The 12,444-nt window shown below is 37.6% G+C and overlaps 1 protein-coding gene across 1 annotated transcript; it reads right to left on the reverse strand.

Annotated features, from left to right (window-relative positions):
• Nucleotides 1-9,119: 9,119 nt before the first annotated feature.
• Nucleotides 9,120-10,672, reverse strand: LOC148115628 (vomeronasal type-2 receptor 26-like). Its single transcript, XM_087885089.1, has 2 exons — nucleotides 10,563-10,672; nucleotides 9,120-10,123 (listed from the first exon to the last, which is right to left on the reverse strand). The coding sequence occupies exons 1-2, from the start codon at nucleotides 10,588-10,590 to the stop codon at nucleotides 9,222-9,224; spliced, it is 930 nt and encodes a 309-aa protein (XP_087741215.1). The 5' UTR covers nucleotides 10,591-10,672; the 3' UTR covers nucleotides 9,120-9,221.
• Nucleotides 10,673-12,444: the final 1,772 nt, after the last annotated feature.

Consider the following 12,444-nt stretch of genomic DNA (forward strand, 5'->3'; position numbering starts at 1 on the left):
AGATCCCTATGGATGAAAATATGATTAAGAAAATATTAGAATGTGCAGAAATGAATAGAATAGAATAGAATAGAATAGAATAGAATAGAATAGAATAGAATAGAATAGAATAGAATAGAATAGAATAGAATAGAATTCTTTATTGGCCAAGTGTGATTGGACACACAAGGAATTTGTCTTGGTGCATATGCTCTCATAAAAGAAAAAATACATAGATACATAGATTAACACTTGCAATTAAAGGAAAGGAAGAATCTGATTATTATAATATTCTATCAATGGTTAGAGAATAAATATAAAAGCAATGTATTATAAAGGCAAATAAGTTAAGAAGGGAAACGTTATAAGACTATGTATGTTTAATATTAGTAGTAATATAAGAATAAATACAAATAATGAATATGGTGGTAAATTTTAATTGTCATGACACAAAAACGTGTACTCAGACAACATGCTGTTTACTGAAAGAGGGAATGTTTGTATTAAAATAAAATAAAGAAAAGACATTGGAGCAAGTAAAATCAATCACCAGAATCCTTGGATGAGTTGACAATTACCTTTTCAGTTGATGGGTTGGAGGCTTGGAGAATGAAAATGGGTACACTGAAGCTACGAGTGCAGACATTATTCCCATAATCCAGTAGTCTCCTGGCTTGTAGTAATGGAACCACTCATTTTCTTCTACTATCACTTTAAATGGACATTTCATCAGCGTACTGACACAGGGAATTTGAGACAGAAACTGAAGCAGAAAAAGCTGGATATGCAGCAGCAGCAGCATTTGACATACAGTATACTGCAGGAGATCCTTCCTAGAGTTCTTTCTTCAGCACAGAGCTAAATCTCAGAGATCACAAAAAGACCACAGATTTTGTATCTTTGTATTTATTTGGAAATATTTCATTAAGATGTAATTTAGACCAGTTGGCCTGTTCATGGAACACAGCTGTTCTGGAGACTATAAATTTGTTATTATTATCAATGAATCTGTACCCTTTGGTGCCAGTCTCATATCCCATAAATCTGAGTCTTCTGGATACGTTTTCTCCCTTTCTTCTTAATTGCTTAGGTATGTGTACGTCTGCAGTGACTCCGAATATGTGCATGTGTGCTAATTTTGGTTTCCTATTATACATCACTTCATATGGTGTCTTATTTACAATGCTGGACCAGGTTCTATTTTGTGTGTAATTTGAATAATGTAAGGCTTCTGACCAGAATTGTTTGCTTAAGCCAGCATCTTCCAATGTGCATCTAATCATGGTTTGTAATGTTGAATTCTTCCTCTCTGCAATCCTGTTCTGGAACGCAGAAAATGGACTAGATGTGTAATGTAACATTCCTTTGTCTTTTAACCATTGGGAGAATTCTTTAGACATGAATTCACATCCCCTATCTGTCATGATTTGTTTTATTTTGATATTGTGTTGTGTTTCTATGCGTTTGTAAAATTCTTTAAATTTTTGAAAGGTTTCATCTTTGTGTTTTAACGTATAAACAAATCCATAGCGGCTATAATCGTCTACTATTGTCAAGAAGTAACGTTTTCTATAAGTGATTGATGGAGTTAATGGACCAACTAAGTCCATGTGTACTAAATCAAAAATTTTGTTAGTTGATCTAGTAGATTTTCTTGGCCTGGGACTAGTTTTTAGTTTTGTAGATTTACATACTGAGCATTCCAGATAGTTTTCACAATTTTTTATTTTAACACCTTCTGCGTGTTCAGTCATTTTTTGTACTACAGGAAATCTGGCATGTCCTAACTTCCTATGTAAGATGTGAGCACACTCATCATGAAGTGGCTTACCTATTTTTGGTTTTTTTTCATTGTGTGCATCTATGTGATCATGAGATATTTTACATTCATCATTATCACTGTTGCTAATATTTTCATCATCTACTTCAATACAATCTCCCATATCTGAATCAATGTTATGCAACCATTTTTCCTTTGTTATCAGATAAGGTAGGCCTCCTTTAATCATCACAGTGCCTATATTTATTTTATTCTTCTCCAAAGTCGCTTTTCCTTTTGAAAAAACAATGTTAATGTCAGAATCTCTACTTAGTTTTATGGCACTTAGTATGTTATGAGGTATTTCAGGTATTAGCAATACCCCCTCTATTTCTCCTAGACCAGGCAGGGTTACATTCCCTCTACCTAATACTTGAACCTTTTCTTGGTTAGCTACCTTTATTACAAATTTATCTTCTGTAAATGAAGACAATGTATTTTTGTTATTAGTGGTGTGGTTAGTTGCTCCAGAATCAATAAGCCAATTATTGTTCTCATTTTGCTGTATGTTAGTGTTGTCTTGTTTATTTAACCCATTCAGTGAGCCAGATTTTCTATCCTTTGAATTATCTCTGCCCCCTCTATTCTCTTTGTAATTTGGTGGGCTTCTGTATCTATGTCTATCTATGGAAGACTGTCTATAATTGTATTTGTTCCTATATTCTGACCTATGTCTTTCCTTTGAAATCTTGGGGCAATCTCTTCTATTGTGTTCCCTGGATCCACAATTGTGACATTTAAATGTTTCATTATATTTTTCTTGGAAAGCTACTTTCCTATATGGTTTGTGTTCTGTGTGATTGTTAGAACGATTTCTTCTTGAATTGTCTTCTGCTATCAATTTATTGGATAGACTTTCTATGGATAAGTATCCTAGATTGATTGTGTCTAAATGTGACATAAAATTGTCCCATGATGGATCAAGTGAGTTGATAATAACACTTTTCATTGTTTGGTCTGAAATCACCTCCCCCCTCAAATGCAGCTCAGCTCTTATTTTGTTTAAAGATATTAAATGCTCACTTATGGAAACCCCTGGTTTTATCCTAGATGAAAAGAAATCTTTAGACATCCTTGTGGTGGTAGCTACACTATCACTGTGAAACAAATTAAACATGCATTGAATAATTTCTGAAACAGTCAGATTTGGCTTAATGCTGTGATACATTGCAGGAGACACACTAGATATTATTAAGAAAAATGCTCTATGGTGTAAACAATCTATTTTTAGAGTCCAAGGTCTTTTTGGGGGACTAGTGATAAAAAATAGTAAGCTTTCCTTCATAAAGACAACCTGGAGCTGTTGATACCATTCTTGCAAGTTAATGCCATCAACCCTTAGCTTCGGGAAGTCACTGGGTAAATTTCCGACATTATTGGGTCCATTACTTACAACCTGAGGTAGTCCGTGGTCTCGTAAATGCAGAAAATTGCAAAACGGCGTGGGGATGCTCGCAACGAGTCTGCGCGGTCTTCTCGTCAGTTCATGTCTTCCCGGGCCGTCTGCGTAGTCTTGCGCATGCGCGTTGTCCATTTCTTCTTTGGAGTCGTCGTGGAAGGTTCTCCCCATTGCGGCTCGCTCGTTCTGCTCCTCCTCGGACGAATCGGTCCCTGGCTTGACCCTGGGAGTCCCGACGACGGCGGCTGTTCTTCCTCTTCTTTTGAGGGCGTTGGTGCTTGCTTCGGTCTGTGGCGTAGGGCGGTATCGGCAGGGCTCTCTGGGTTCGGGCGTCAGCTCTCTCGTAGTCAGGATGGGAGCGGTCAGGTCTTGAGGCATTGGCTTGCTCGCTCGCTTCTTCGTTAGCTTTTTAGTAATTTTTAGTTTTGGCCCAAATGCGGCAAAAAGCGTTTTCATTGCTGATTTTATTTGGTAGTTTGTTGAATCACCTTCACTTTCTGATTCTGATTCTTCTGAGGTGTTTGAATCTTCTTTTTCATTTTCGTTGTCTGGTAATGTTTTTCGCGCCAGAAATTTTGAATTGAGCTTTTTGATTGGCTCTGCTTCGCTCATCTTGGAGGCCTGTTGAAACCAAGATGGCTGCCATTCAAAATTTCACGCGGGATCACCGTTTTTCTTCTTCGCAATGATTTTCTCTGCAGTCATATCACTCACTATTTTTGGGTCTTTAGACTTTTCTTTAGTGATGTTTTTCTCTTTCGCTGCTCCGCTGTTCTTCAGCATATCTTGGAGGTTCGCGATGAGGCTTTCATCATTCTTCTGGCTCTTTAATAATTTTAATATCTCTGACCTGAGTTCGTTATTCTTTATCTCGATTTCCTCCTGGTCATCATTTTCATCTATTATTTCTTCGTCTTCAGTGGTGTATTCTTCGGATTCTCTCGAAATTGCGTTTGTGGATTCGTTGATTATTTCTTGTTCTGTTTCCATTTCTTTGCTGTAGGCCCTGGTGTTGGGCCTATCTTTCTTAGACATTTTTAAGTTTTTATTGAGTCAATTAACCATCCTCTGCTACCAGCTTGTTGCAATATTTTCAGGATCAGACTCAATAAGATTAGTAAGAATTAAAGGTTTAAATATATTTCCTTTTATTTACAATAGGCATTCTATATTCACTGAATATTCACAGATAGAAGCAAGGAAAAGGGTGCACGTAGCTCCTTATATATACAGTGGGTGGAGCTATATGTGGGAGTGGTGAATTATGAATACATTAAGAAGTGAAGAATAAGTTAACCCCTGATACCCCGTTCATGTACTATTTACACATTAGAGAATAAGGCATTTACATCTGACAGTTTGTATTAAAATAAAATAAAGAAAAGACATTGGAGCAAGTAAAATCAATCACCAGAATCCTTGGATGAGTTGACAATTACCTTTTCAGTTGATGGGTTGGAGGCTTGGAGAATGAAAATGGGTACAATGAAGCTACGAGTGCAGACATTATTCCCGTAATCCAGTAGTCTCCTGGCTTGTAGTAATGGAACCACTCGTTTTCTTCTATGATCACCTTAAATGGACATTTCATCAGCGTACTGACACAGGGAATTTGAGACAGAAACTGAAGCAGAAAAAGCTGGATATGCAGCAGCAGCAGCATTTGACATACAGTATACTGCAGGAGATCCTTCCTAGAGTTCTTTCTTCAGCACAGAGCTAAATCTCAGAGATCACAAAAAGACCACAGCTATAGTGAAGAAGGTCCAGTTTGCCCCCAGATTTGGAAGAGCTATCTGCAATTTCAGACTGCTAGAGTATTTGCCCAGCTTTTCCTCAAACTCTGATCTCATCACAGGAGGCTGTTACAAATCAGATTATCACATGCTGTCTATGCCATTTGTTGTCACATAGATTAACAACTAATTGTGGTGATGGAAATCCCATGAACCTTGTTCAAAGGAGAATAAATAATCATGATTTTGATAATTAGAAGGGGAATTGGGAACGAGCCTTGGCCATAAAAGTGTGCCACTGGAGAAAAGAGTTTTCTTTGACTCAGGAGAATAATCCTAATTTGAGAGTCGAGAAAGGAACAATTCAGGGAAGTTTGATTGTTTTTTAGTCTCCAAACTTATTCTTGAGATTGTAAAGATTTAAATGTGGAAAAACAGTTCAACACTCTTGAATTAGGCAGTGGGCCATTATAATTCCTTCTTATTTTGTCTGGTGTGGATGAGGCCATCTTCTTTAGTGAAGGTTAGATACTCCAGAATGAGTTAATCATGAGTTGACTCTATAAACTGCTTAGAGAGGGCTGTAAAGCACTATGAAGCGGTATATAAGTCTAAGCGCTATTGCTATTGGAGCCCCCTGTTAAATGTCTTGTGTCTTTCAAAATGTAGAAGGGACTATCAATCTTAATGTTTACAAAGAAGATCTAATCAAAATTCCCTGGGGCATTAATCTAAAACAATGGCCCATTATTGACTTCTTCATGATAGCAATAGCAATAGCAGACTTATATAACACTTCACAGTGCCTTGTATATATAAAGCACTGTATGCTACTGTATGTACAGTATATGGAAATGGAAATGGATATGGACATGGATATGGACATGGATAAAAAACAGGAACCAATTTTAATTCTCATAAGCACATCTTATGAGATGTGCTTATGATGTCAGAGCATGTCTACATGATCCCCCCCATCACTCAGAGCTGTACATATTTTTCTTTTGACTGAAGACTGTTAAAAATAATAATTTGTCTCATTAATTTATTCAAAGCGATGGAGAAAAAAAAATTAAAGTTGCTCCAAAGTTCATGTTGAAATTTGATCTATTCTGAATATATAGACTGTTATCTGTCTCTCTGTTTTTCTCTTTCTTGATCTCTGCTATCTATCTATCTATCTATCTATCTATCTATCTATCTATCTATCTATCTATCTATCTATCTATCTATCTATCTATCTTATTTATCTATCTTTGAGTAATCGTACATTATCCAGCCAGAAGAGATCAATCAAATATATATTTTAAATTAACTAGTTTTTTAAAAAAATTCAGAACATCACCCCAGAAAATAAAATATAACAGCCGCACAACCAATTTATATAGTAACAAAAACATACATCACCATTAGCCATAGTCTTTAATTTAATCATAAAAACCATATCACAACATCTCTGGTTACAGTTTATCTGGCCTGGTTTCAGAAATTTTATTAATTTCATAATATGAATTCAGATTTGGACAATTGAAGGATATGATTATTTCAGATAATTTGAGTTGTTTTAGCAACTTTACTATTCAATTATTATATTTTTTTTTGGATTTTTTTTTATTTTTAAACAAAACTTAAAACATAAAACAATTATCATCCATTACAATTACAGAAAGTGTATTGATCGGTTACAAATCTTTTGTGCTTAATCCTCTATCCATCATTTTCTTATTTAACAGTTTATTACTTTATTATTCTCATTTACCAATTATTTAACAGTAAATTGTCCTCTATAAGGGGGAAAAAAAAACCCCTTTATATGTTTTATTATCTTATCCATATCATATTTCATATTTCATTTCCATTCTTTCTTGTCTAACCATTGATAAAATAAATCCCATATCAAATAATATTGTTTGTCTCCTTGTTCCCTAATTCCAGTTTCTAGCAAATACAATTCTAGCTGCCATTAAAACATTCACAATTAAATATCTCATTTCTCTACTGTATATTTCTGGTAAAATCCCCAATAAAAATATCTCTGGTTTAAAGTCAATATGTTTCTTTGTCATTTTTTCCAACCATTTGTGGATTTTAGTCCAATATCTTTTAGCTTCTGCACATGTCCACCACATATGGTAATATGAGCCCGGAGTCTGATGACACTTCCAACATTTCTCCGATTTATTCTTGTACATTCTGGCTATTCTTGCCGGAGGTAAATGCCACCTGTAAAACATCTTATACAGATTTTCCTTATATTTATCCGGCTGTGCGGATCTGGATGGGGAGGAACAGGCTCAGGCTCAACCCATCCAAGACCGAGTGGCTGTGGTTTCTGACATCCCGATATAGTCAGTTGACGCCATCGCTGACTATTGGGGGCGAATCGCTGGCCCCCACGGAGAGGGCTCGCAACTTGGGCGTCCTCCTGGACTCACGGCTGTCTTTAGAAGAGCACTTTATGGCCGTGACCGGGAGGATTTTTCATCAGGTTCGCCTGATTCGCCAGTTGCGTCCCTTTCTGGATTGTGACTCCCTACACACAGTCACTCATGCCCCCGTCACCTCCCGCCTGGACTATTGTAATGCTCTCTACATGGGGCTCCCCTTGAGGAGCACCCGAAGGCTCCAACTGGTGCAGAGTGCGGCCGCACGGGTGGTTATGGGAGCAACATGGCGCTCCCGTGTAACACCTCTCCTGCGCGAGCTGCACTGGCTCCCAGTGGTCTTCCGTGTGCGCTTCAAGGTTTTGGTTACCACCTTCAAAGCACTCCATGGCTTAGGACCTGGTTATTTACGGGACTGCCTACTACCACAAATACCCTCACACCGGCCGGTACGCTCTCATAGAGAGGGGATTCTCCGGGTGCCGTCAGCCAAGCAGTGTCGACTGGCAGCTCCCAGGGGGAGGGCCTTCTCTGTGGGGGCACCTACTATCTGGAATGAGCTCCCCCCCGGAAATACAGAGGATCCCGGATCTACGCACCTTCCGTCGTACTCTTAAGACCCTCTTATTCCAACAAGCTGGCCTGGCCTAATTTTTTCTCCCCTTTTTAAATTTTAAATTGTAATTTTTAATTTGTTTTAAATTTATTGGGATTTTAATTGTCGTGGGCTAAATTATTTAATTTGGTTTTAAATTGTTTTTAACTTTTGTATTTCTGTATTTTATCCTGTGCCTGTTCGCTGCCCTGAGTCCTTCGGGAATAGGGCGGTATACAAATTTAATAAAATCTAAATCTAAATCTAAATATGCTGTTGACATTGTCATTTTATAATTCTGCAACCATATTTTTTCCCATTTCTCTAAGTCAATCCCATGACCCACATTTTTCCCCCATGCAATCATTGTTTCTTTAACTTGTTCTTCTGCCAATTTTACTTCTAATAAATGACTGTACAATTTTTTAATTACATGGTCATCAGAACCTGTTAAGATTTTATCTAAGTTTGTCAAGTTATTATAAAAACCCTCCTTTTTAGAATCTTCATCATATCTTGACTGTATTTGCATATATGAAAAACAATCCATTTCAAACTCTTGTTCTTCTAGTTCTTGCTTCGACTTAAGTTCACCCCTTTCATTTAATAATTCACCATATCTAACAATTTGTTCCTTTCTAAATGTTATTGCGTATGAGACTGCTTCAATAGGTGATAACCAGACTGGAATTTTTAAATAGTAACATTGTTTAATCTTCTCCCAGTTTAATAACAAAGACTCTCATATCATATGTCTTCTGAAATAACCCTGTACTTTTGTACTTTTATACCACATAAAAGCCTGCCAACCCAACAATAAATCATGTCCTTCTAAAGTCAACAATCTAATATTCCTTAGCGTTAAGCTATTCTTTAATCCACATCAAGTTACAAGCTTGATAATATAATTCCCAATCCGGCAAACCAAAACCTCCTCTTGATCTAACATCTTGCATCAATTTTAGTTTTATCCTTGCCTTTTTGCCCTGCCATATATATTTTAACACCATTTTATTTAAATCTTTAAAATATTTTTTCCACAACTTAATTGGAATTGTCTGAAATAAGTATAAAAGTCTGGGCAGTATATTCATTTTAATAGTTGATATTTTCCCTATCAATGATAGCTGCAAATTCTCCCATTTTGTTAGATCTGTCGCTATCTGTTGTTCAATTATTATAATTATTATAATTCAAAATTCTCATGGAATGAAGAAAGATAAGTGACAACACAGAAAACATTACTTCAAAGCATGTGATTTTATGCTGCATGTAAACTGTACAAAAATAAACACCAGCAAAAGGAGACTTAATGATTTTTTATCATCAGATGTTCCTTGGTGTTCATGTCAGGTCTCAGGATAATAATGTAGCATTTGGGGATAAAGATGCAGCCCAGTAAACCCAGGCCAGAGGCCAGGATGGAGAAGATCTGCACGGCTACCATGTATTTCCCCTTGGTGCTCAGATAAGTGGGAACAAAGGAGATCCAAACGCTACAAAAAACCAACATGCTGAAGGTGATCAGTTTGGCTTCATTAAAGGCCCCTGGCAGATTTCGAGCCAGAAATGCCACCAAGAAACAGATGGCAGCCAAAAAACCCATGTAGCCAAGAGCAGAGTAGAACATGGTGACAGAGCCTTCATTGCACTGCAGCAGGATGTGTTCTGGTTGGGAATGAAAGTCAGAATCTGGGAATGGGGGAAAGACTCCCAGCCACATCATACAGAGGCCTACTTGAATACCAGAGCAGAATAAAACAATAGAGTTGGCCAGACTCTTCCCCAGCCATTTCCTCATGCTGCTGCCTGGCTTTGTGGCCAGAAAGGCCACCACCACCATGACAGTCTTGGCCAGCAAGGAAGACACAGCAACTGAGAAAACAACACTGAAAATGGTTTGTCGAAGGAGACAGGTCATTTTCACGGGGCGACCAATGAATAGAAGGGAAGTCAAGAAAGAAAGCAGGAGTGAAACCAGGAGGATGTAGGTGAGTTCACAGTTGTTGGCTTTGACTATGGGAGTGTCTCGGTATTTCATGAAGATTCCCAGAATAAAGGCGGTGATTAGGGACAAAGCGATGGCAAAGAAAGCCAGGATGAGTCCCAACAATTCTTGATAGGATAAGAAGCTTATATTTTTGGGGACACACTGATCTCGCTTCTTATTGGAATACTGGTCATCTGGACACTTTTCACAATGGGCTGCATCTGAGAAAAAAAATGGTTAGCAAGAATCTGTTTCTGCAGCTGTAGGAGCATGAAAACTGCATCAGAAATCAAATACTTCATTTTCAAAGAATAATATTTCTCCCCACTGATATTAATATTATACAACATTAAAATAATCAAACAGTCTTTTTAAAAGCTGAAGATGAATGTGATTATCAGCTCTCAAAACTATCCTCTTTCCCAAAACCAAGCAAAAAAGTAACAACTCAGTAGAAATCATCAACCTTTCATTATATGTTTTAATGTTCACATCATCCAAATTTGGTGATAGTGCCCAATCTTTGAAGTTTGTGGATGCCTTCAAGAAATTTAATGTTTTTCTTGCTTCTTTATCAAATATCCCTCCCAAAAACAAGATAGAATATTGATTGTATCTTGATTTTTTTTTTTTGGTTATTCTTGGAGCCACGTACTGTACCTTCTTGCCCAGAGAATGTTCCTTCCATACACAGAGAACAGTCATAGCAGCAAACTGGGGCTCCCTCTCTCACAACCTTGGCATAACCTGGGGAGCAACTTTCTCTACATCTTGAATAAGGCACCATCTAAACATAAACAGAAATATTAGTCAGGGTGATATACTGTATGAATTAGAAGGAATTACTGAAATCAAGTGGCTTTCAAAAGCTCAGGAGCACATTGAGCGAAATCAGTCAAGAAGTAGTGGCATGAACTGTAATTACTCTACTTGCAAGGGGCAAATGAAAGATCATTCTCTTTCTCTATCAATCTCTATTGTAGATCCCAAAACAGACTCACTGCCTTATTTTTTTTCTCCAAAGGAAAGTAGTTCCATTACAAAAGGTGTTACTCCTGAGGGCATGTGTATGAATGATATAACTTACCGTATTTTTTGGAATATAAGACCCACTTCCCTCCCCCTCAAAAGAGAGTGAAAATTTCAGTGCATCTTATACACCGAACATAGTCAAAAATGCGAGGCATGGAGGAAGCAATGGTCTTCGGCAATACCTGCAGTCTGGAACAGCTGATTGGGGGTATTCTGGGAGTCTACCCGCCAATCAGCTGCTCATACTGAATCAGGCTGCAATAATATGCTGAAGCTGACCTGGCTGTTTGTGCAAGGACTGTCACAGTTTGCAGCAGCAAGGAAAACACAAGTAGAACAGAGGAGTTTCAGTTTCAGTTTCAGATATCAGCACAGCATGCAGCTTTAGAATAATCAACCTAAGCCACGCCCAGGCTCCTTTCATGTTGCTCCCACAGCAAATACTGTTTCAGTTTCCAAACAGTCCTCAACTCTCTCACACACTGACAGGATGCTAGCCAGCTGAATACTGATGGATGCTGGTAGGCAGAGGCAGATATTTTTTTTCTTATTTTCCTCCTCCAAAACCAAGGTGCACCTTATACTCTGGAGCGTCTTATACTCTGAAAAATACTGTATATATTTTTTCTCCATCTTTGCTTTTCATATTCTGGATTTTTCTCCCAAAGGTGCTTTTTCAAAAGACAACTGATCTTTGTTTTCCCTTAAAGACATTCCACTTCTCATTCCAGAAGTTTCTTCAGTTCTGACTGAATGGTGAAGTATGGAAGGATTTATAATCCTTGCAGACATCTGGTCGTTAGCAGACTTTCTGAAAGTTGTTGAGGCCACTTGAAATTTATCTGCACCCTCAGGGCCACCTGAATAGTGCAAACGGGTGTGGAACCTTCCTGCGATTGCTGAATCTATATCTATATCCTGTTTACAACACAGTCTTTTCAGCGGTTCCAAATCTTTCCATCCTCCACCATTCAGTCAGAACTGAAGAAGCTTCTTGGATGAGAAGTGAAACATCTTCAAGGGAAAACAAAGTCCAGGTGCCTTTTGAAAAAGCACCTTTGATACAACCTGGATGACTGAGAATCTCCATAGACATTCTGGATTTTCCCTTACTGAAAAGAAGATAAATTCGATGTACTATAAGTTATGGCAACGTATTCCAGTTTAATAATGTAGATTGCAAATCCCGCAATACAATGCAGCAGATTCCAGTGTTTGATAGATTATTGTAAAACCTCTAAAGTAAAATGATATCTAATGAATTAATGAGGCTTTAAGTTCTCTTATTTGGAAGTGAGGGAATTGAAGGGTAACTCAACTGGCCTCAATAAGAATTACTTCTGAGCAGAAAAATTTCCACATATGGAGATAAATAGAAGAGCAAAATCCAAGCAGCCTCAACTACTTTGTTAAATAAAGTTGGCCATTGGATGGCGCTTTGATTGACAGATATCTTGACTTCCGAGGAGGCTTGTCTTTCTACATTCCCAATTTTCACCCCTGCATCTGA

Source organism: Pantherophis guttatus, chromosome 2, assembly GCF_059756535.1.
Source record: "Pantherophis guttatus breed Tessera chromosome 2, ASM5975653v1, whole genome shotgun sequence".
Lineage (NCBI taxonomy): Eukaryota > Metazoa > Chordata > Lepidosauria > Squamata > Colubridae > Pantherophis > Pantherophis guttatus.

Bases quoted from the DNA above. Each gene is read 5' to 3' on its own strand.
- LOC148115628 (XM_087885089.1), bottom strand. From the start codon at position 10,590: ATGGAAGGAACATTCTCTGGGCAAGAAG. The intron at 10,124-10,562 runs GTACAGTACGTG...TTTTTTTCTCAG, and splicing joins AACATTCTCTGGGCAAGAAG to ATGCAGCCCATTGTGAAAAG.